At 39.0% G+C, this 18,974-nt stretch overlaps 4 protein-coding genes and 1 long non-coding RNA gene across 5 annotated transcripts in view; 4 read left to right on the forward strand and 1 right to left on the reverse strand.

The window, feature by feature from the left end:
• Window positions 1–18,974, forward strand: part of LOC134287678 (uncharacterized) — a 182,627-nt gene that overhangs the window by 61,679 nt on the left and 101,974 nt on the right. The gene's annotated exons all lie outside the window — the stretch shown is intronic.
• Window positions 2,187–3,289, forward strand: LOC109398234 (uncharacterized). The gene is made up of 5 exons (XM_029853667.2): window positions 2,187–2,257; window positions 2,521–2,559; window positions 2,633–2,749; window positions 2,814–3,063; window positions 3,126–3,289. Exons 1-5 carry the CDS (start codon window positions 2,204–2,206, stop codon window positions 3,170–3,172), a joined length of 507 nt encoding a protein of 168 aa, XP_029709527.2. The 5' UTR covers window positions 2,187–2,203; the 3' UTR covers window positions 3,173–3,289.
• LOC109419750 (uncharacterized) lies at window positions 5,463–6,799 on the reverse strand. Its single transcript, XM_029853666.2, has 5 exons — window positions 6,246–6,799; window positions 6,155–6,190; window positions 5,971–6,090; window positions 5,632–5,893; window positions 5,463–5,566 (listed from the first exon to the last, which is right to left on the reverse strand). Exons 1-5 carry the CDS (start codon window positions 6,300–6,302, stop codon window positions 5,520–5,522), a joined length of 522 nt encoding a protein of 173 aa, XP_029709526.2. The 5' UTR covers window positions 6,303–6,799; the 3' UTR covers window positions 5,463–5,519.
• LOC109419743 (uncharacterized) lies at window positions 7,257–7,657 on the forward strand. Its single transcript, XM_029853665.2, has 2 exons — window positions 7,257–7,524; window positions 7,587–7,657. Exons 1-2 carry the CDS (start codon window positions 7,269–7,271, stop codon window positions 7,634–7,636), a joined length of 306 nt encoding a protein of 101 aa, XP_029709525.2. The 5' UTR covers window positions 7,257–7,268; the 3' UTR covers window positions 7,637–7,657.
• Window positions 8,903–10,487, forward strand: LOC115255543 (uncharacterized). Its single transcript, XR_003892224.2, has 3 exons — window positions 8,903–9,838; window positions 10,049–10,310; window positions 10,377–10,487. It is a non-coding gene; the product is annotated as an uncharacterized LOC115255543 (long non-coding RNA).

Raw genomic sequence — 18,974 nt, forward strand, 5'->3', positions numbered from 1 at the left:
CTAGCCGGGTAAAAATCTCGTTAATAAATATACCCAAGTAACCAAAAGTTCCGCTCCCCATGACGAAATGCAGCTTTCAAGCTGCTTAAGATGCTGCTCGGAACTTTGTCGGAACTTTCAAGTTCATAGAAGTTCATTTAAGTAACTTATTGGGCTAAGGATTTTTTTTTCATTTTAGCAAAAAACACTTTATGCGAAAATTTCATGGACATTTTTACATTCATTTTGAGAAAGTTTCGTCAGAATCTGCTTAGAAGGCTAAAAAGCTTTCTTGTGTGAACTTTCAAGTTCCGAAATTACTTTCAAGTGAAGCTGCTTAGAAAGCTAAAGAGCATCCTCCAAGAAGATGCTTAGCTTGGGAGGTAAGTTTATCCCCTTGTCTAATTTAATTTTGTTTCAGCAAAACTTTGGCTCACTACTGTGTTGTTGGACAGACAAGAAATGGAGAATATAACAACACTGACTAGAAGAAACTATTCTCGCGAAATGCTTTATCATTCGAAGCAAGAGTCGTAACCTCATAGCACAGAGAAACAGACAACACAAAAACAATATTCATTTAAAATCATATTCACGAAAACGCGATCGCCCAATGCTAAATATACTGTGGTTGGCCGGACCATCACTAGGTGGCAGTAGTGAGCGAACGTTAAAAAGGAGCAAAAACGATATCAACGCCGCAAGTGGACAATCTACCAACCACCTATCGAATATTTGAATCAACCGTTCAAAAGGTGATCGATGGGCAGCGAGCAGAGTGTGACGTCTGTTTCTCTGTGCTCATAGCATTGTGCGATTAGGAACTTGGTGGCCCTAACCACACGACAACGAGACTCCACACAATTCTCAATTTACTGCTCTTTTATCTAGTATGGTATTACGTAAGTGGGCGTCCTTTGAAGTTTTTACAGAGTCTGAGTATCATTTTTCTTATTCACTAGTATACAATATTGGCGACACTGCTTCGCTGCTTCCTCAATTTCGAACTGTCCCAGAAATTCTAAAAATAGCTTCAGGAAAAATTTTAAAATTTTAGGTGATTTGTTTGAGAAGTTGTCAATTTATTGATCTGTCCTGAGAATTCTGAGAAAAATATCTCCGCATAATTCGAAAATAAATCTTGGTGGAATACCAACATAACTCCTATAGAAATAGATGGAAAATTTTCAGCGGAAGAATGTATAGGAAATGGCTTGAGTATTTTGTTTCCGAATTCTTGAAGGCCTTTCTCCCGGTAACTTTTACAATGTCGCCTGCCACATCAGGTTGCAGATCAAAGTGGGAAGGGGAAAGGAAATGAGGATTGTAATCGTTTGTAAACACAGCAGTCCGAATATACCTCTGCGTCTGCACAAGTTCATGCGCATGTCGCAATGTTGGTGTGTTCTTACATTGGTGCGAGGATGCCAGGGGTAACATGATATATGTATTTGTGTGATTATCACTATGAAACTTGCGGCACAGTTCGCTTGATTGCATAACTTGTAAGCATTATCTGATAGATTAAACACTGTGCTGCTGAAGATAGAAGGAAGAGAAATGGCTGTTCAACCGTTTCTGGTTCTAGCGATGGTTATAAACATATGAATCTACATGAGTTGTATATATAGATAAGTAGGGGAGAGAAAGTATATAGAAATATATCAGAAGGCCGGCTCCAGAAGCACGTTATCCTTCATTTGAGACATTTGTGCCATTCAATATAGAAGTATGAGGAAAGAGACGGGCAAGGGATTACACCCAGGACCATCTGCATATAAATCAGAAGCGGTAGACACTAGATCACCAAGTGCGTCATTTACAAGAGTTACCGGCAGAATTTCAGCTGAGAAGAAAATGCATCTACGAAAAAAGATTTTTTGAATTTGAGAAACTTAAACTTCATGAGTCTGATTTGGAAGTTTAATTTTGAAAGTCTGATTTCAGAAGTGAAAGTTTTTGCATATTGAATTATTTCCTAGCTTTTTTTTATCTTTTTTTTTTATTCTGGGATTTTTTGCCGTAGGCAGGTTCATCCCGGATTCCTAGCTTTGAGTCTACTTCGGTCTTTCGGTCTACTGAAACGGATTTCCTGCAGCGACAAAACGTTTATTGAATAGCTGTAATTGTCACTGTCGAGCATATAATTTCCTGCTAACTTTCCAGCTATAAATAACACCATCACAGTTTGTTCGCTTAGCAAGTGGAAACAAACTGACGCAGAATGGCAGTTGTGAATACGATATGGCACGTTTTGGCCGGTTTGGCAATAGTAACGGTAATTGAACAAAGGCACGCAAACGTTCACGTCCCTATGGTTAAAAAGTTGCACTAAACAACGTAAACAGCTGCGTATATATCAATTTCAATACACAGATAATCATGGCTTATGTAGCGGTTTAGGGATGTTGTCGTGTATTTGGTCTGTTTCTCAGTAGAGATGTCTTTGATATTTTTCAATCAGAGGAAATCTAGATATGAAATACATAAACACAATTTCATCTACATCAGAAGATTTTATAAATGTATTTCTATTCATAGGTGACTGTCGCTGGAGACTGCATAAGTTTCGAAGATCACGTGAGTATCTATCATTCTGGAATGGTATGAACGATTGTAACTTATACCTTTATCTTCCAATTGCATTTCCTAGAAAGAAGAAATTTTAAACTGTTGCAAGTATCATCCTCCTTACCCGAAAGACGAAGTCAGGGAGTGCCTCGGGTCGGCACAAGCGAAATCCGGTGGAGACAAACATCAATTTTTTGTGGTAACACTTTTACAAACTACATCAAAACTAAGAAAATGAGCTCAATTTTTGTTCGGTTCTCAAGTGTCTGCTAGAATGCTACTTGCCCAGAATTGGCGTGATCGACGGTGAATCAATCAACGAGGGTAGGATTGCTGAGCACATGCAATCGCTGGATGAAAACGCTAGAAACATTCTGCTCGAAGCGTACAAGGAGTGTGCTGGCAAAACAACGGGAGCTGCACGGGGTCAGTGTAATTCGTATGCATTTGATCTGGAAACGTGCGTCCTCCAGAAGATTGACATGGAATGCCCAGCGGAGTTCTACAATCCGGGTAAGCAAGAAATTATTCAGCTTTCTTCTGGTATCCATTGATTAACTTTGGTTTTGTTTTAGGTCCAATTTGCGATCAGCTGAAGTCAGGCACTGAGATCTGCCATTAAATCAGTATATTTCAAGGGTCATCTTCTGTACGACAAAAGGATATCTGTCAATATGGATGTTTCAATCACATAATTATGTATGAATAAATAAATATACGTGTACTAGACAAAAGTAAATGAGTATCTTATCCTATTTTGAAAACAAATAGCCTGTTTGTTTCTGTTCTTTTTTATCCTGCGTGTGATATTTTTGGAGACTGCTATGCCGGAGCCATTACACCTCCCAGACAACCAATTTGCACGTATAATGGAGTTTATGTTCATGTTATACGTACTTTTATGCGGTAAAGTTACATCGCATAAGATGCAGTAAAAGTGCCTTATGCGTACAAAAGTCAATGCGCTATACGTGCATTGACGGGGAAATAGTGACGCTATATGACTTGAAGCGATATCTTATGCGATGTACGGTATGCACTATTGCGACGTAATATAACACCTTATGCGACTTAAAAATATTCAAAATAAAAAAATCTTGCCACCTAAGTATCGAACTAATAACCTTTGGATTATCGAGCCGCACTTCACACTTAGCACCAAACACTACTTATGAAACACACTGATTAAATGTCATGACATTCTAACTCACCTCAGTGCTTGTTTGAATGCACTTGGCTTCCGTGCGCTATACGTGTTCGGCAGGCTCTTTGGAAATCAAAATAATGTAGCATGATTTCCTGCACAGTTACCACTACTCTTAGCACCACCCATTGTTAATTAAAAGGTCAACAAAACAAAAATGATGACTTTGTAACTTGTTTTGTAACCATAATGATGACTTTTCACTTTCTTTTAACTTTTTGGCACTCCAACAGCACCTCTTTCATTGTTATCACATATTACATCGCAATATGCCAACGTTAACGATTCTAGCTTATGCGAGTTTGTATGTACATTTGAACGAGTTTATTTTCACTTTTATGCGATTTAGTTTGTACACCAATGCGAGTTAAACTGACATAATTAGAAAAGCACCAAGTGAAGTCGTATAATCATCGCAGTACGCAATTATGCGAATTCAATTGACACTTTGCGAGTTCACTCGAACGCTTTTGCGAATAAGCAAAGTTCGTCGCAACAAAACATCGGAATATCGTCTACTACGATGTAGTCATGCATTATAACAGTTAATTTGCACTCTTATATGATTTTACCAGATACATCGCAGTAAGTTCACATGCGATGAAAATTGTCGCTCAGCCGTACATATTTGCGATAGTGACTTAAAATAGTACTTTATACGATGTACAGCGTGCATCCTTATGCGATTCCTGGTTGTCTGGGCTCTGTCTTGGTCATCACGATCCTGTAGGCAACACCCCACGGATTCCCATTGGCACTTGGTCAAAGGTCGCCTTTATGTGTTGCGTTACGGATCAAGATCTACCAAACCGAACCCTAGTGACATCCGGTTTGTCAAGTTGGGGTAATGTGTTTTAGTAATAAGGATTCATGGTACAGAGCCCATGTTACTGGTGACAGTTTCTAAAATTGCATTTATTCCGCCTTGCTGATAGTTAAAGAATCGGACTTTGCCCACCCGAGAATACACTTGATGTTAGGAAAACAAACATGCTTTACGTATCCAACTGCGTACTAACCTATCAAGGACTGTTAAGTTCTGGTAATTCAAGGACTCACGTGCGTTCTTATTGTAGAAATTAGAGAATGATTTGACAGAGTTTTGCAACTAGCCTAAAGTCCCGGGTTTTTCTTTGTTGTCCTGGGACTAAACTAGAAGCAAGACATGGATGGGGCTAGAGTTCCGATGCATGAATAAATATCAGTACCACCGTTTTGTTTTTCTTAGAATTCAAGTAGATTGTGTTTGATTAGGGACGCTCTTTCACTGGGATTTAAATCTCTATGATAACGGGACCTTTTCATCGCAATCGATTTCTTGCACCTCTGGGATAACATAACAAGAATTGTACAGAAATCGTTGCTTCATTGCCTCTCAATGACAATGGAGTAGTACGACACGCACTAAATACTAAGGATACGGGTAATGCCACTAAAGATCTAAATACTGGTCGCAGTGGCTCACCCGAAAAGAAAAAAAATAGAGTGCATAGAGATTCAGAGAAGAAGAACGCAGCGTGAAAGGTAATACTGCAGCATGGAAACCGGTAGAACATAACACGCTAGATACAGAAGCAGAAGCAGTTTGGACCGGGACACAAACTCATCATATAACATATTCTGAATAATCGATGCGAGTGGGTTATCCGGGTTATTCTAACGTAGCAAAGCAAAAAATAAATAATAATTAAACATCTATAATATATTTCCAGTATAGATTTTTATTAGACATCTTACAATAACACATTAAAAAGTCTCAACTGTTTCATTCACAAACTCTGATCCCAGCCTTCGCTTTGTCGCATATTTCACCTGAAAAAAAAATGAAGATTAATATATTTCCACAACCTCCCTGCACTGGACCAATCAACCCCTACTTTGGTGATAGTGCTTCTCCGGACAGTCGGCATCCAGTCGCAGCAATACGCAGACTTCCAAATTCATGGCCAAACTGTTGCAGGGTTCGCCTTTTCCCGTTGAGCCCGGTGGTATAAGGTCGCCACATTCTCGGTAAACCTCTAACAGGAAGCGCCGGCTGCTTTCGTCTTCGATCTCTTGCAGGTACTCGGAAATTTTGGCCTCATTGATGGTACTTCCGTTAACGATTCCCAACGTTTCAAAGATGCACTGAAAGAGACACTGTACGGGGAAAATATTTGAGAATATTCGTTTATTTTTTTATGGAGATAAAAAGAGTTCTGAGTGCCGATACCCACTTCACCAAAATATTGCTCCTTGCGCTGTGAATTTCGTCTGGCGTACTTTTCGCACTGCCACGTCTTGCTTCTCGTTGGAAAAGGTGCCTTAAGGTCGCAACAGTCTTCTAGTTCATGGCCCTATACAAATTATAAAATCTTTATATGAGTTTTAGTTTAGCATTGATATATTTTTGTGGATTACATGCTTGTCGAAGCTAATACATTCTGTTGCGATGACCTGAAATTCAGAGAATCGTAAGAGATCAAAATATAACAGATTTTGAGAATTTCACCTGGATCCCTAATGAAGTTAGTGAGAGCAGTGTGACTACTTGAACAGCTTGAAACATTGTTACTTCGTGAAAGAACACTCTTCGTCAAATGGCCACCAAGAGCTGATGAAATAATGCATATGTTAATTGACACCAATAATTGATATGTATTACAATAATTAAGTAACGTTCACTCATCAACACTCGACGAAAGGAAATGAGCAATGAGAGAACTTCCCCAGTGTGGTAGGTAGAGCCAGAGTAGTAAAAAACTTCCAGTCGACAACATGTTCCTTCAGTCAACAACGATTCTACTAATAGTGTTTCAAAGTATTAAGACTACCATCGGTGATGAGGATTGTATTCATCACACACTTCGTAAAAGAGTCAATGACTGCTGTATCATACCAGCTCCATTTCCAGCTACCGCTCCGCGCGAATGTGATCGAAAGGCTCGAAGAGATAATACCGTTGCTAAATACGTCGTGGATAGAGTAAACACCTTTAGCTAGAAACTTTTTTTTTATTGTGGCTTAACTGGCATGATCGACAATTGCTCTTTGTTGATTGTCTCTTTGTATTATTGCACAAAGTGTATTGAGTATCCCAAAGATATTTTGGTTCTTAGGAGACAACTTGACAACTTGACCAGAAAAAACAAAGATTTTGGATTATTCTGGTCAAGTTATTAGTGCTAAAAAGATATCGATCAAGTCAATGAGGCTATTCTTCGTAAAATATTGGACCCTGAGTACTCGATGCTTTACTAATCCCTACCGCCTAGATTTGGTCAACTGTAATTACTTGATAGTCTTGGAATCGATCGGTTAATCTGATAGTTGGGGGTTATTGATATGAAATTTAAGCAAGTTGCTTAAAAAAACCTATATACCCAGTCAGCCAGTGATCGTATAAGAAGTTGAATAGGATGTTAAAGTGGAGGCGATATGACTACCGAGAAATCGCGATGGGTGTAACTTCGGTGACAGTGACTCAACGTCTTAGTAAGCAATACATCTAAAGAATTATCCGTTTCAGTGCACAATGGAATGCTATTACCAAAAGTTGAACATCATCGATGAAAATACACTTCTTATGGATAAGGTGAATCTGTATCTAGAAAGTCTAGAGGTCCCTGCCCGAGAGTTTTACAAGGCCGTCTTCCAAACCTGCGACGATCAGCTCATGGAGGTTAAGGAGCACAAGCTAGTGACGATTTGCAGTACATTTGCAGCTGATATGAACCAATGTGTGAGAAAATTTGTGAACCAGCGCTGTCCAGAGCAATATTTTAGAGAAAGTACTAATTTTGATACGATGTTTTCCTAATTCAGGATACTAACAGATGCTTTACATTTTCAGCCGAACTGTGCAACCAGGTGAAAGCGGGACGAGATCTTTGCATGAATTGAATGGGATCTGCTCAAAATTTAATAAAAATTAAATTGCCGTGTAATGAGCAAGCGTAAATCAAGCCACATATGTACCCTTCTCAGCTGCTAATAAGAAATACCGATTAATCTTCCTAATATAACACGTTAGAATCAGCTCACTGACCTAGTGTACGGTTTGAGCTTAATGCACAAGGAGGATTGGAATTTACTAACTACCTGTGACCAGGTCAAATTTCTGTTGACTTGCTTGATTTCGTTATTGAGGTTGCGCCGCCACAAGCCTTTGGTTCTGCCTCTGCTGCGATGTCCTGGGTTTCAATCGAACGCTTGCTTGTAGATTTCGTTTCCGCCCTTGCGTAGAGTGTGGCTGACCCACCTTCACTTTCGCTCCCGAATTTCTGTCGCTGATGACATCGACGATGGAGCTCCACTTTGGAGATCCAATTGTGAGACCACCATGCATGAATTATATACCTCAGGCATCTATTGATGGAGACCTGCAGCCGTTGAGTGTTCGCCACTGATACACACCAAGTTTCACTGGCGTACAGCTGCACAGATTTCTCTTTCGAGGTGAAAATTCGGATTTTGGTGCGTCGACTAATCTGGTTGTTTTTCCATATATTTCTCAAACTCGTAAAAGCAGCCCTCGCCTTCTTGATCCGTGCACCTCAAGCTAGCGCTGCATATCAGAGCGCCATTGAGCTAGGAGAGCAACGTCATCAGCCAATTTAAAGTCATTTAGGTACTCCATGGTAATGGGCTGCCACAGCAACCCACGATTTGGTTCACGATCAATTGCATCTACCAAGTTCTCGTCGATTACGATGAGCAACAGTAGCGGTGATAGTATCCATCCTTACACTACATCCATCACTACAGTAACGACTCGTATGGAATCGGACAAGACACCGTTGTGCAGTACCCTGCATGAAAATGCCTGAGGACTTCCCACGTGTTTTCGTGATTGAGACGGTCTAAAACTTTTTCGTAATCAATGAACATCAGGTTGAGAGACTCTTGGAATTCATCGATTTGCTCCAGAATGATACGGAGCATGACAATACGGTCCACACAGGATCGTTCCGCACGGAATCCAGTTTGCTGCCGTCGGAGAGTTGCGTCAACCTTCTGCTGTATCCGAGTATTTGAGAACGATTAACACTCTGTGGGAGTCAGTCCACATCATAGCGGGAGGTGATAGGTGCTACTCAAAGATTACCTAGGAACGGATAGTTCAGCAAGGAGTGGCAGAGTCGTCGGCACAGCAGGGAGCCATATAGAGAAGCACGAGTAGCCGACAAAACAATCCACCGTAAAAAAGAGAGAGCATAACGAAAACGTGATTGCTCAGTCACAAGAGAGTATGGAACAGGATAATATGCGGAGGTTTTACGGCACTGTCAATGGCGTGCGACGAACAACAGCGCCTTCTCCCGGCATGTGCAACGACCGTAATGGAAACTTACAAACAGACATAACAATGGTGGCTGCCAGGTGGATGTTGAGGGAGCACGTCGAGGAATAAAAGGTAGGAATGGAAGAGCGGCAGACAGAATTCCGATCGATGACGACGGACAGGCTGTGGGCCCTCCAACATTAGACGTGGTCAAGACATCCATTAAATAACTGAAGAGAAACAAGACCGCTGAGAAGGGCGAACTCCTGGCCGAGCTTCTCATACACGGTAATAAGCAACTATATCAGCTCTAACGTTGTACTGTATTGAAGATATGGAAAAGGAAGAATTGTATTCCAGTTGGTCTCATTCGCCCCTTAATACAAGAAAGGGTTTTGAACGGAGTGCGCGAAATGCACTGTCACGCAATCGTCACTTGATCTGCTGATGATTGTGAAGACATTCATTGACATTTAGAACGTGTTCAGCTCTATGATCAAATTAAATGAACACTTAGCGAAAGGAAATAAACGATTATCAATGGAATATCAACGTCAACTACCCAAACCATGCACGAGAGTAAATACCATATTTTTTCGAAACTTCCACCCGACAACATGTTTCTTCACTCAGCAGCTCTACTAATAGTGTTCCAAAGAATTACTTTTACCTTCGGCGAGATTTGCATTGATGTGCATGCATCTAGTGATAGAGCTAGTGATTGCTGTACTATACCACGACCATTTCCAAAAACCGGTCTGCGTGAATGTGACAGAAAGGCTCGACAAGAAAATTCCGGTGCTTTATATGTCGTACCGAGTGTAAACTATTTCATTCCATTAATTAAATTCAGATATGGGAATGAGTATCTTACTACTCCCTGCCACCCATTCAAGGTTTGTGTGGAAAAGTGAATCGTTTTTTTAAGACGATTGACATCGTGTTTTGTGTGTGTGTAGTGACCAAAAGGGTGTAGTAAGATACTCAGTAACGTATGAGTATGGATAATTTTTATCAATTCTCCATTTCAGTGCACAACGGAATGTTATTACCAAAAGTTGAATATCATCGATATAAATACACTCCTCATGGATCAGGTATTGCTCTATCTGGGTAGCCTGGAAACCAACGCTCGAGAGTTGTACAAGATCGCCTTCCAAGCATGCGACGATCAGCTCATGAAAAATAAGGAGCACGAAATAATAACTAAATGCAGAAAATTTCCAGCTAATATGGACGCATGTGTGCAAAAATTTGTAATCCAGCGGTGTCCGGTGCAATACTGGAAAGAGTGTATGTACTGATTTTAGGACGATATCTTGGTAATGATGATTATTGATTGGCGCTTTACATTTTCAGCCGAATTTTGCAGCCAGTTGAAAGCGGAACAAAATAATTGCCAAAAATGAATGGAATCTGAATAAACACTCTTTAAAAAATAGAACTTGACCATTGGCGTAAACCAAACGACGGACATTTCTTTTATTCGCTGTTAATAAGAAAAACCGATGTTCAGGGACTTATCAAATGTTTTACATACTGTGAGTTGTATACTTTCATGCTACATGATCCTTTTTAATGGAACCTTCATAAAGAAGGCCACAGGGGTATGTGAGTACTACAAAAAAAACGCTTGTTATATTTATTGAAACTTACATGCATACATTAATTTGAACAACATACTATTAGGGTAACACATAATCAACAATAGTAAGGGTCGCGTCTTCGTACACCTTTACGGACACCACGTTCACGCTGTGTGCTAAATGCGTCCATTTTTTATTGTGCTTGTATTGTCGGGCGGGCCGCCACCAACTGGACGTCGCACAATCAAGTCGCGACGTGACCCAACTCGCGACGTTTTTGAAACATGTCAAAAGTAGTGCACATCCTTCCCGCTGTTGTCAGCAACACAGCGCACTAGATGCGAAACAGTTGCGACACTTGTGGGCCAAGAAAATAACATTTTTTTTATTGAATGGCTGTCTTGATTCCAACCGGATAGACAATACTCAGTACACGATGTGACCGCTCCAGGGTTAAGAGCAGTAGAATGGTTCATTGTATGTCAATATAGATTAATCATTAACAAGAAAGGTTTGAAGAAGTATCATAGTGCATCTTGGGACTCCAGTGCGTTATACTGTGTTTCTTCAAAATGTTGCCATGATAAAATGGTTACGAAAACTTTTTTTTTTAATAACGAACTGCCGATGATTGTATTACATTCACTGACATTTACTACATGTTCAACTGGGGTCTCCAGTTAGCCTAGTGGTTAAGGCTATGGATCGCCATTTCGGAGACGGCGGGTTCAATTCCCGTTTCGGTCGGGAAAATTTTCTCGACTCCCTGGGCATAGTGTATCATTTTGCTTGCCTCACAATATGTCAATTCATGCAATGGCTGGCAAAGAAAGCCCTCCAATTAATAACTGTGGAAGTGCTCAAAGAACACTAAGTTGGAGAGCGGCAGGCCAAGTTCCAGTGGGAACGTAGAGCCATAAAGAAGAAGAGCATGTTCAACTCTATCATCAAATTTTTGGCAAGTATGCATGAATGAACACCTAGCGAAAGGAAATGAACGATTTGTATGGAATATCAATGTCTAGTACCCGAACCATTCCGGGTTGAGTAAAACCCAGATTTTTTCCAAACTTCCACCGGACAACATGTTTTTTCACTCAGTGATTCTACTAACAGTGTTCCAAAGTATTACTTTTACCAACGGCGAGATTTGCATTGATCTGCAAGCATCTAGTGATAGAGCTAGTGATTGCTGTACTATACCATCACCATTTCCCAAAACTGGTCTGCGTGAATGTGACAGGAAGGCTAGTCAAGAAAACGCCGGTCCTACATACGTCGTGCCGATCGTAAATCACTTCATTTCTTTAATTAAAGTCTAGATATGCAAATGACTTTCTTACTACTCACTGTCACCCAGTCAAAAACCACTGCAATTTATCGGTGGTCTTGTATCTGGTCCAGCTTATTTTTTTTATTGTTGTTCAAATCTGTTTAAATGTAATACCTAATAATAGATTTTTGCGGAAAAACATTGACATCAAATCCTTAGAAAACGACTGAGAAATCAAATTTGTTGTGTGAAGTGAGTGGCAGGTTGTAGTAAGAGATTCGACTACGTATAGTCGTATAAACCATAACAATTGTCCATTTCAGTGTAAAATGGAATGCTATTACCAAAAGTTGAAAATCATCGATGAAAATACACTTCTCATGGATCAGGTCAAACTGTATCTGGACAGCCTTGAGACACATGCTCGAGAGTTGTACAAGACCGCCTTCAAAGCATGCGACGATCAGCTCGTGAACAATAAGGACCACGAAATACTAACTCAATGCAGAGAGTTTTCAGCTGATATGGACGTATGTGTGCAAAAATTTGTGATCCAGCGGTGTCCGGCACAATACTGGAAAGAATGTATGTACCGATTTTGAGACGATATTTTTCATATGATAATTGTCGATGAACTCCTTACATTTTCAGCCGAATTTTGCAGCCAGTTGAAAGCGAGACAAAATAATTGCCAGAAATGAATGGAATATGCTCAAATACTCTAAAAATTAATATAACACGTGTTAATGACCATCGTTGTATAAAAAAAACGACGTGCATTTTTTTTCGCTGTTAATAAGCAAAACAGATATTTGAGCTGTATACTTACTTCACCATAGAACCTTAAGGCAAAACTGGAAGCATTTTAAATTTTTTTGGTTTTTGATTTTTTATTAAATATCGAAGCTCCGAGATGAACCAGCCCAGGGCTGAAAATCTCGTAAATAAAGATAATAATAATAATAATAATAAATATCGAAGCAATATAGGGTTTTGGTTCCCTTATTAAGCATGTGGTTCCCATTTTCATCCTACGAAAAACAAAGGATTGAAGCGCTGTTTGTTTTGTTTTTTATTTTTGTATTTTTTGTTAGAAGTGAGCACCCATGAAAACAAAAAGAACGGAATCAATCGGTGCCGCAATTGCTTGTTTTCGAATGGGATGAATATGGGAGCGTGAGATTATTGATAGTACACATACCCTATATTTTCGAAATCGGTTTTTGTGCATGGATCAAGGTATCTTCTGATTTTTTTTGTGGTGTAAAAAGTTATCCATTTTTGCAGAAACCATTTTTTTGTGAAATTACATTCAAAAATGGTTTCTGCAAAAACGAAAAACATTTTCCACCACGAAAAAAAATCAGGAGATACCTTGATCCATACTCTACATGTGCACGAAAACCGATTTTGAAAATATTGCTTTGCTATTTTTTAAAAAACAAAAACCAAAAAGTGAGGAAATAGATCTAGTTTCGCCTTAAAAGAAGACCACAGGGATCTGCGAGTACTACAAGGAAACAATACATGATATGTTTATTAAAAAGTGCATACATAAATTAATTTGTACAACATAGGATAACACATAATCAACCACTTTGGATGTAAGGAACGCGATCAGAAGTGTCAGTTGGGCGGCTATTGCCGAGGCGCTCCTGTGTTTGGGGATACCCGGGTACTTGTACAAGATTCTCGGAAGAATCGAGTACTAGTTTATGACACGGAGGTGGGTCGGAAGTGCTTTCACATAACCTCAGAAGTCCCGCAAGGTTCAATCCTGGGCCCGGTGTTATGGAATGTCATATACGATGAGGTGTTGAGGTTAGAGTGCCCGGTGGGAGGGAAGATCGTCGGCTTTGCTGATGCTATTACGCTGGAGGTCTACGGTGAATCGATCGAAGAAGTGGAATTGACTACTGTCCACTCAATCGCGGTTGGGGTATGAGATCCAGGAAACTGGAGTTAGCTCTCCAGCTCTCCACACGACTGAGGTGATGGTTGTAAATAACCGGAAGTCGAAGAGTCAAGTGGTGATGGGTGATGCCTAATAGCTCTGCGGTGTACGCCAGTAAGCGCAAGCTTCTGGCTGGTGTCGCTACGTCCATAATAAGGTATGGCGGTCCGGCGTGGGGCACTGCGCTAACTACCGAAAGCTACCGTGGTAAGCTGGAAAGTACTCACAGGCTGATGTGCCTGAGGGTTACGAGCGCGTACCGTACCGTGTCACACGATGCGCTCTGCGTCATCACTGGATGGTAACTATCGGCGACCATATCAGGGAGGTCTTGGAGTGCTTCGAAATGAGCGGCACAAGAGGCATACGCACTACGCAGGACTGCCAGGATGGCCTCCATGGCCGAATGAGAGCGCGCGTGGGGCAGTTCCACCAAAGGAAGGATGACCCCAAGGAACATTTTTAGTTTTCTTGTGGCCTACGAGCTGTTGTTACGATCAAACCGTTGAAACTTAGATTATAGCTTACTAATCTTAACAGCTCTAATCAACCTGTGATGAACCCTATAAAACCCGAAAGGGCCCACCCTACAGGAGGTTGTTAAAACTATTCCTTAAGACTTCATAACGTGCTACTGAGTTTTGTGACATACGCTTGTAGTGTACTATAAAGCATAGATAAGATGTGTTATGTATGTCGCAAGAAGACCAATATGTTGTGTTAAAGTCCGAAAACCACCTTAAATGAAGGATTTAAACCAAAACCTCAAAACGAATGTAAAACTAAAAAGCTCCCTTAGTTGAGGAAGTTCCAATAGTGGTAGTAGTGACAATTTAGCACTATTTTGCTTACAAATGACATATTAGTAGTTGCAAACCCTATTTTAAACAATTGTTTTCCATAATTGTTATGCTCCTTTGCACCTATAGTGGTAAGAAGAAGAATTCAATGGGATGTGCCACTATAGGAACTAATGTTAAATTTTACGTCCATAATAGGAACCATGTACCTATAGTTGGTGCAAGTTATTTATTAGCAAAAGCTGAAATAAACAATGGTTTTTACATTTTTCCAAGCAAATTTTAGTGAAAAATTACCGATTAACGTTTTCAGCCTTTTTATTTTGTGATATTATCAATTTTATTCAATTATTTCTGGAGCTCGATTTGAATAGGTCGTATGTGCTTTTGTCGATATAAAATTCGATCAGTTTATTTTAGTCATTGTGGCAATATGGCTGATATTTTGCAAACTTTTAATGATGGAACAGAAAGCCTGTTTTGTGATGATTCTGCTATGTATCAACTTTGGTCAATGTCAACTGTTTTCGCTATAATAAGCGAATCCAACTGATCGAATTTTCAATCGACAAAAGCACATACGGCCTATTCAAATCGAGCTCCAGTTTTTACTACAAGGAGCTACTAATAGAACCACTATTGGTACACAGAGATGGCATTTCACCGTAGCGATTCACTACGGCGTCAGTTTATCGACCACACTGGGGATAGGAACATTTTTCACCACACCAACAAGCCAGTTTCTCTTGTTTTGGGTGGTGGGTAGACCAAGCGCTAGTGCGTGCTCTTGCTCGTTCGCCTTGGATCGAGTGTGGCTCACTCTTTCGCGCGCTTCGCTCTCCGGCGCTCTCCCGTGTTTTCACCCAGCAGTCACTGAATCATCACCATGGTGTCGCCGGGGCGAGAACTCTCCGGTGTTTCACCGCAGCGCGCACTCTGGCGTAAAAACCTCACTGGAGCGCGCGCCCGGGTGATTTTTTACACTTTCACCGGAGAGAATTTAAAATCGCTCTCGCCGCACTGTTGTGTGGCCTAGTGCTCAGGGATCTAAGAGATTTAATTCTACCCACCAAGCTTGCGCGCATCCGATTCGCAGTGGTGGATCCACACATGAGAGACGGGCTCCTGTTGAGATACACAGCGTGAGTGGTGTATTTTCTATTTCTCTTTCCTACACTGAGGATATGGACATCTCTGTTGGTACATTTACCCTACATAAAATGGCAGAATAATGCAAATTATTATTAATTACTAGCTGGCCCGGCAAACCTTGTCTTGCCGTCTTGTGGAGGTTTGACAACTGTTAAGCTCAAAATAGCACCGCACTCTAGATTGGTTTCATTTAGATCGTGTTGATTCCCTTCCCAGCTCATGAAAAATCTGTAATTTGTCAATTTTCTTACTTTTCCAGTTTATTTTCGTAATTTTTAATACTTATAAACACAGCCACTATGAATACGAATCGAACCATGCAAGAGTCATGCTGATCGGTTCACCCGTTCGTGAGTTTTGTTGCCTCAAAGGGACTTCAAACTCATTTTTATATATATAGATAAAACAAAAATTCTTCATTAGTCTTAGATTGTTCGAAGTACGTTTCCTTCATATGGAATGAAAAATAATGATGTCTGATTGAACACTTTTTCGTTTGTGTGCCATATCAAATAAGTTCATCAAAAAAGAAAGAAAGAAAAGGTCACATTTCAGTACCACTTTCAATCCAGTTTAATTGTTTAAATCATGGTTTATATGTTTTCTTCTTCCATCGTTTCGATCCTGATAGGATCTTCCTCAGGAAATTTGTATTTTATTATAGTCATTTTCATAGGTTTCAACATATTGGGCTACACTTAACACATATCGAATAAAATTGTTGCTTCTTCGTCCAGTGGTTTACCTTTAATCCGTCATTTGTTGTTTTTTGAATTTAAAGGTTTTTCGGAACAGAAAAAACGGAGAAATTGTAAGTAGACAGTAACATTAAGGTTTTCCTTACAGTGAGCGGCACAAAAAATCCACCATATAGTGATTACATTTTCAAGTGAAAAATACATGCAAAAATGATAAAATATAACTTTCAATGAATGCACTACATGCATTTGACATTGTTTTAGTAATCTGTGTTGAAAAAAAATTGATTTTTGAGGAATGAGATTGGGAAAATTGTTTAAAAATTGGGTATGACAGAAAAAAAAGATCCACTCAGCAATTAATTCTGAAACTTCAAAATTTCGCCAAATTTTCACACGTTTTGTTTCTTGGTCTATGCTGTTGTGATGTTTTTGACATGTGAAATTTATTTTGACATGAGTTTTATCAATTTTAGGGTGATATGGGGCGTGTTTATTTTTCATGAATAATTGGTAAAATTTACCCAAAGCTACAGAAGCTATCTGTAAGCAAGAATGAATGCTATTAATCTACAATACAACAATAATTCAGCTTGCAGACATACAGGAATGTACTTTTTGAACAATTTGTATGAGTTTTGGTCGACTAATGCAAAGAAATGCACATGTTGAGAAGATTATTGAGGATTATTTGATATTATTTGATACTATGTATTTGATAACTCAAAACACTCTCACATTTGTGCATCGCAATGATCGCCTCCATCTGCTTGTAATAAAGCTTGCTGGAGGTATATTCTATCATATACACAATGATAATTACTAATTTTCAATGTATTACAAGTGGAACACATGGTGCGCACTTATAATGTTAACTTGCACAATAAAATCACACTGGTGTTAAATTATGCGCACACATGAAATGAGTGATTGCAAGAGATACTAACGTCAAATCATGTTGGTGTCTTCAGCACATTCATTCCTTGCATTGCAACAAAAGCTATTGCAAAAGACAGCAAGATGATCTGACGCTTTATTTTTTGTAAACTTTTGATTCTGAGAATGGGTGTATTGAAGCGACAATGGAATTTGATGTTAAAAGTTAACATTATGATTGAACACCCGTTTGTACCACTTACAATACATTGAAATTTTGTAATAATCAAAGTGTATAAGATAGAATATAGCTCCAGCAAGCTTAAGTACAAGCAGATGGAGGTGATCATTGTGATAAACAAACGTCAGAGTGTTTTGAGTTATAAAATAGTATCAAATAATATCATATAATCCTTTATAATCTCCACAACATGTGCATTTCTTTGCATTAGTCGACCAAAACTCATAAAAATTGTTCAAAAAAGTACATTCCTGTATGTCTGAAAGCTGAATTATTGTTGTATTGTAGATTAATAGCATTCATTCTTGCTTACAGATAACTTCTGTAATTTGGAAAAATTTTACCAATTATATGACCCATGAAAAATAAACTCGCCCCATATTATCCTAAAATTGACAATACTCATGTCAAAATATATTTCACATGTCAAAAACATAACAACAGCATAAACCAAGAAGCAAAACGTGTGAAAATTTGGCGACATTTTGAAGTTTCAGAATTAATTGCTATGTGGATCTTTTTTTCTGTCATACCCAATTTTTAAACAATTTTCCCAATCTCATCAGAAATCATTTTATTCCTCAAAAATCATTTTTTTTCTCAACACAGATTACTAAAACAAATTAAAATTGATATAGTGCATTCATTGAAAGTTATATTTTATCATTTTTGCATGTATTTTTCACTAGAAACTGTAATCACTATATGGTGGATCTTTTTTTGTGCCGGTCACTGTAACTAACAATAACCTTTTATAGCAAAAAAAACAACAAAAAACGGTTAAAAGTTAAAAAAAAAACAACCACTGGACAAAAAAGCAACAATTTTATTAAGTGCAGTCCAATGTATTAAAACCAATGAAAATGACTATAATAAATTACAGATTCCCTGAGGAAGATCCAATAAGTATCGAAACGTTGGAAGAAGAAAACATTTAGTTGTTTTTTACCCCGAAAAGACTGAAACGCCAAAAACTATTCGAAAGTCTTCGTCAATATAGTGAAATCCATCAGGTTTTAAAACCGATATATGACATATATACGACTTGGAAAAACGTTTTATGATCAAGTTGTTATACGCCCTTCAATTAAAAACTGTGGAATTGCTCTAAGAGCACTAAGTTGAAGAGAGGCAGAGTTGCGAACGTCGAGCCATATAGAAGAAGAAGAAGGTCGCTTACAATGATTTTTTTGATTGACAAAAAGGCAAACAGGTAAGTTTTATTCCATAGACTTGTAGCTATCTACAAATTGTTTTAAAGTTGCTTGTGTCGCTGAAGCTGTTTTACAATATAAACTGCTTCATTAAACCAAATAGATTTTACCACATCCCTAACATAACCTTAATTATTAATGTCTAAGAGCATAAGGTATAGAA

Source organism: Aedes albopictus, chromosome 2 (assembly GCF_035046485.1).
Source record: "Aedes albopictus strain Foshan chromosome 2, AalbF5, whole genome shotgun sequence".
Lineage (NCBI taxonomy): Eukaryota > Metazoa > Arthropoda > Insecta > Diptera > Culicidae > Aedes > Aedes albopictus.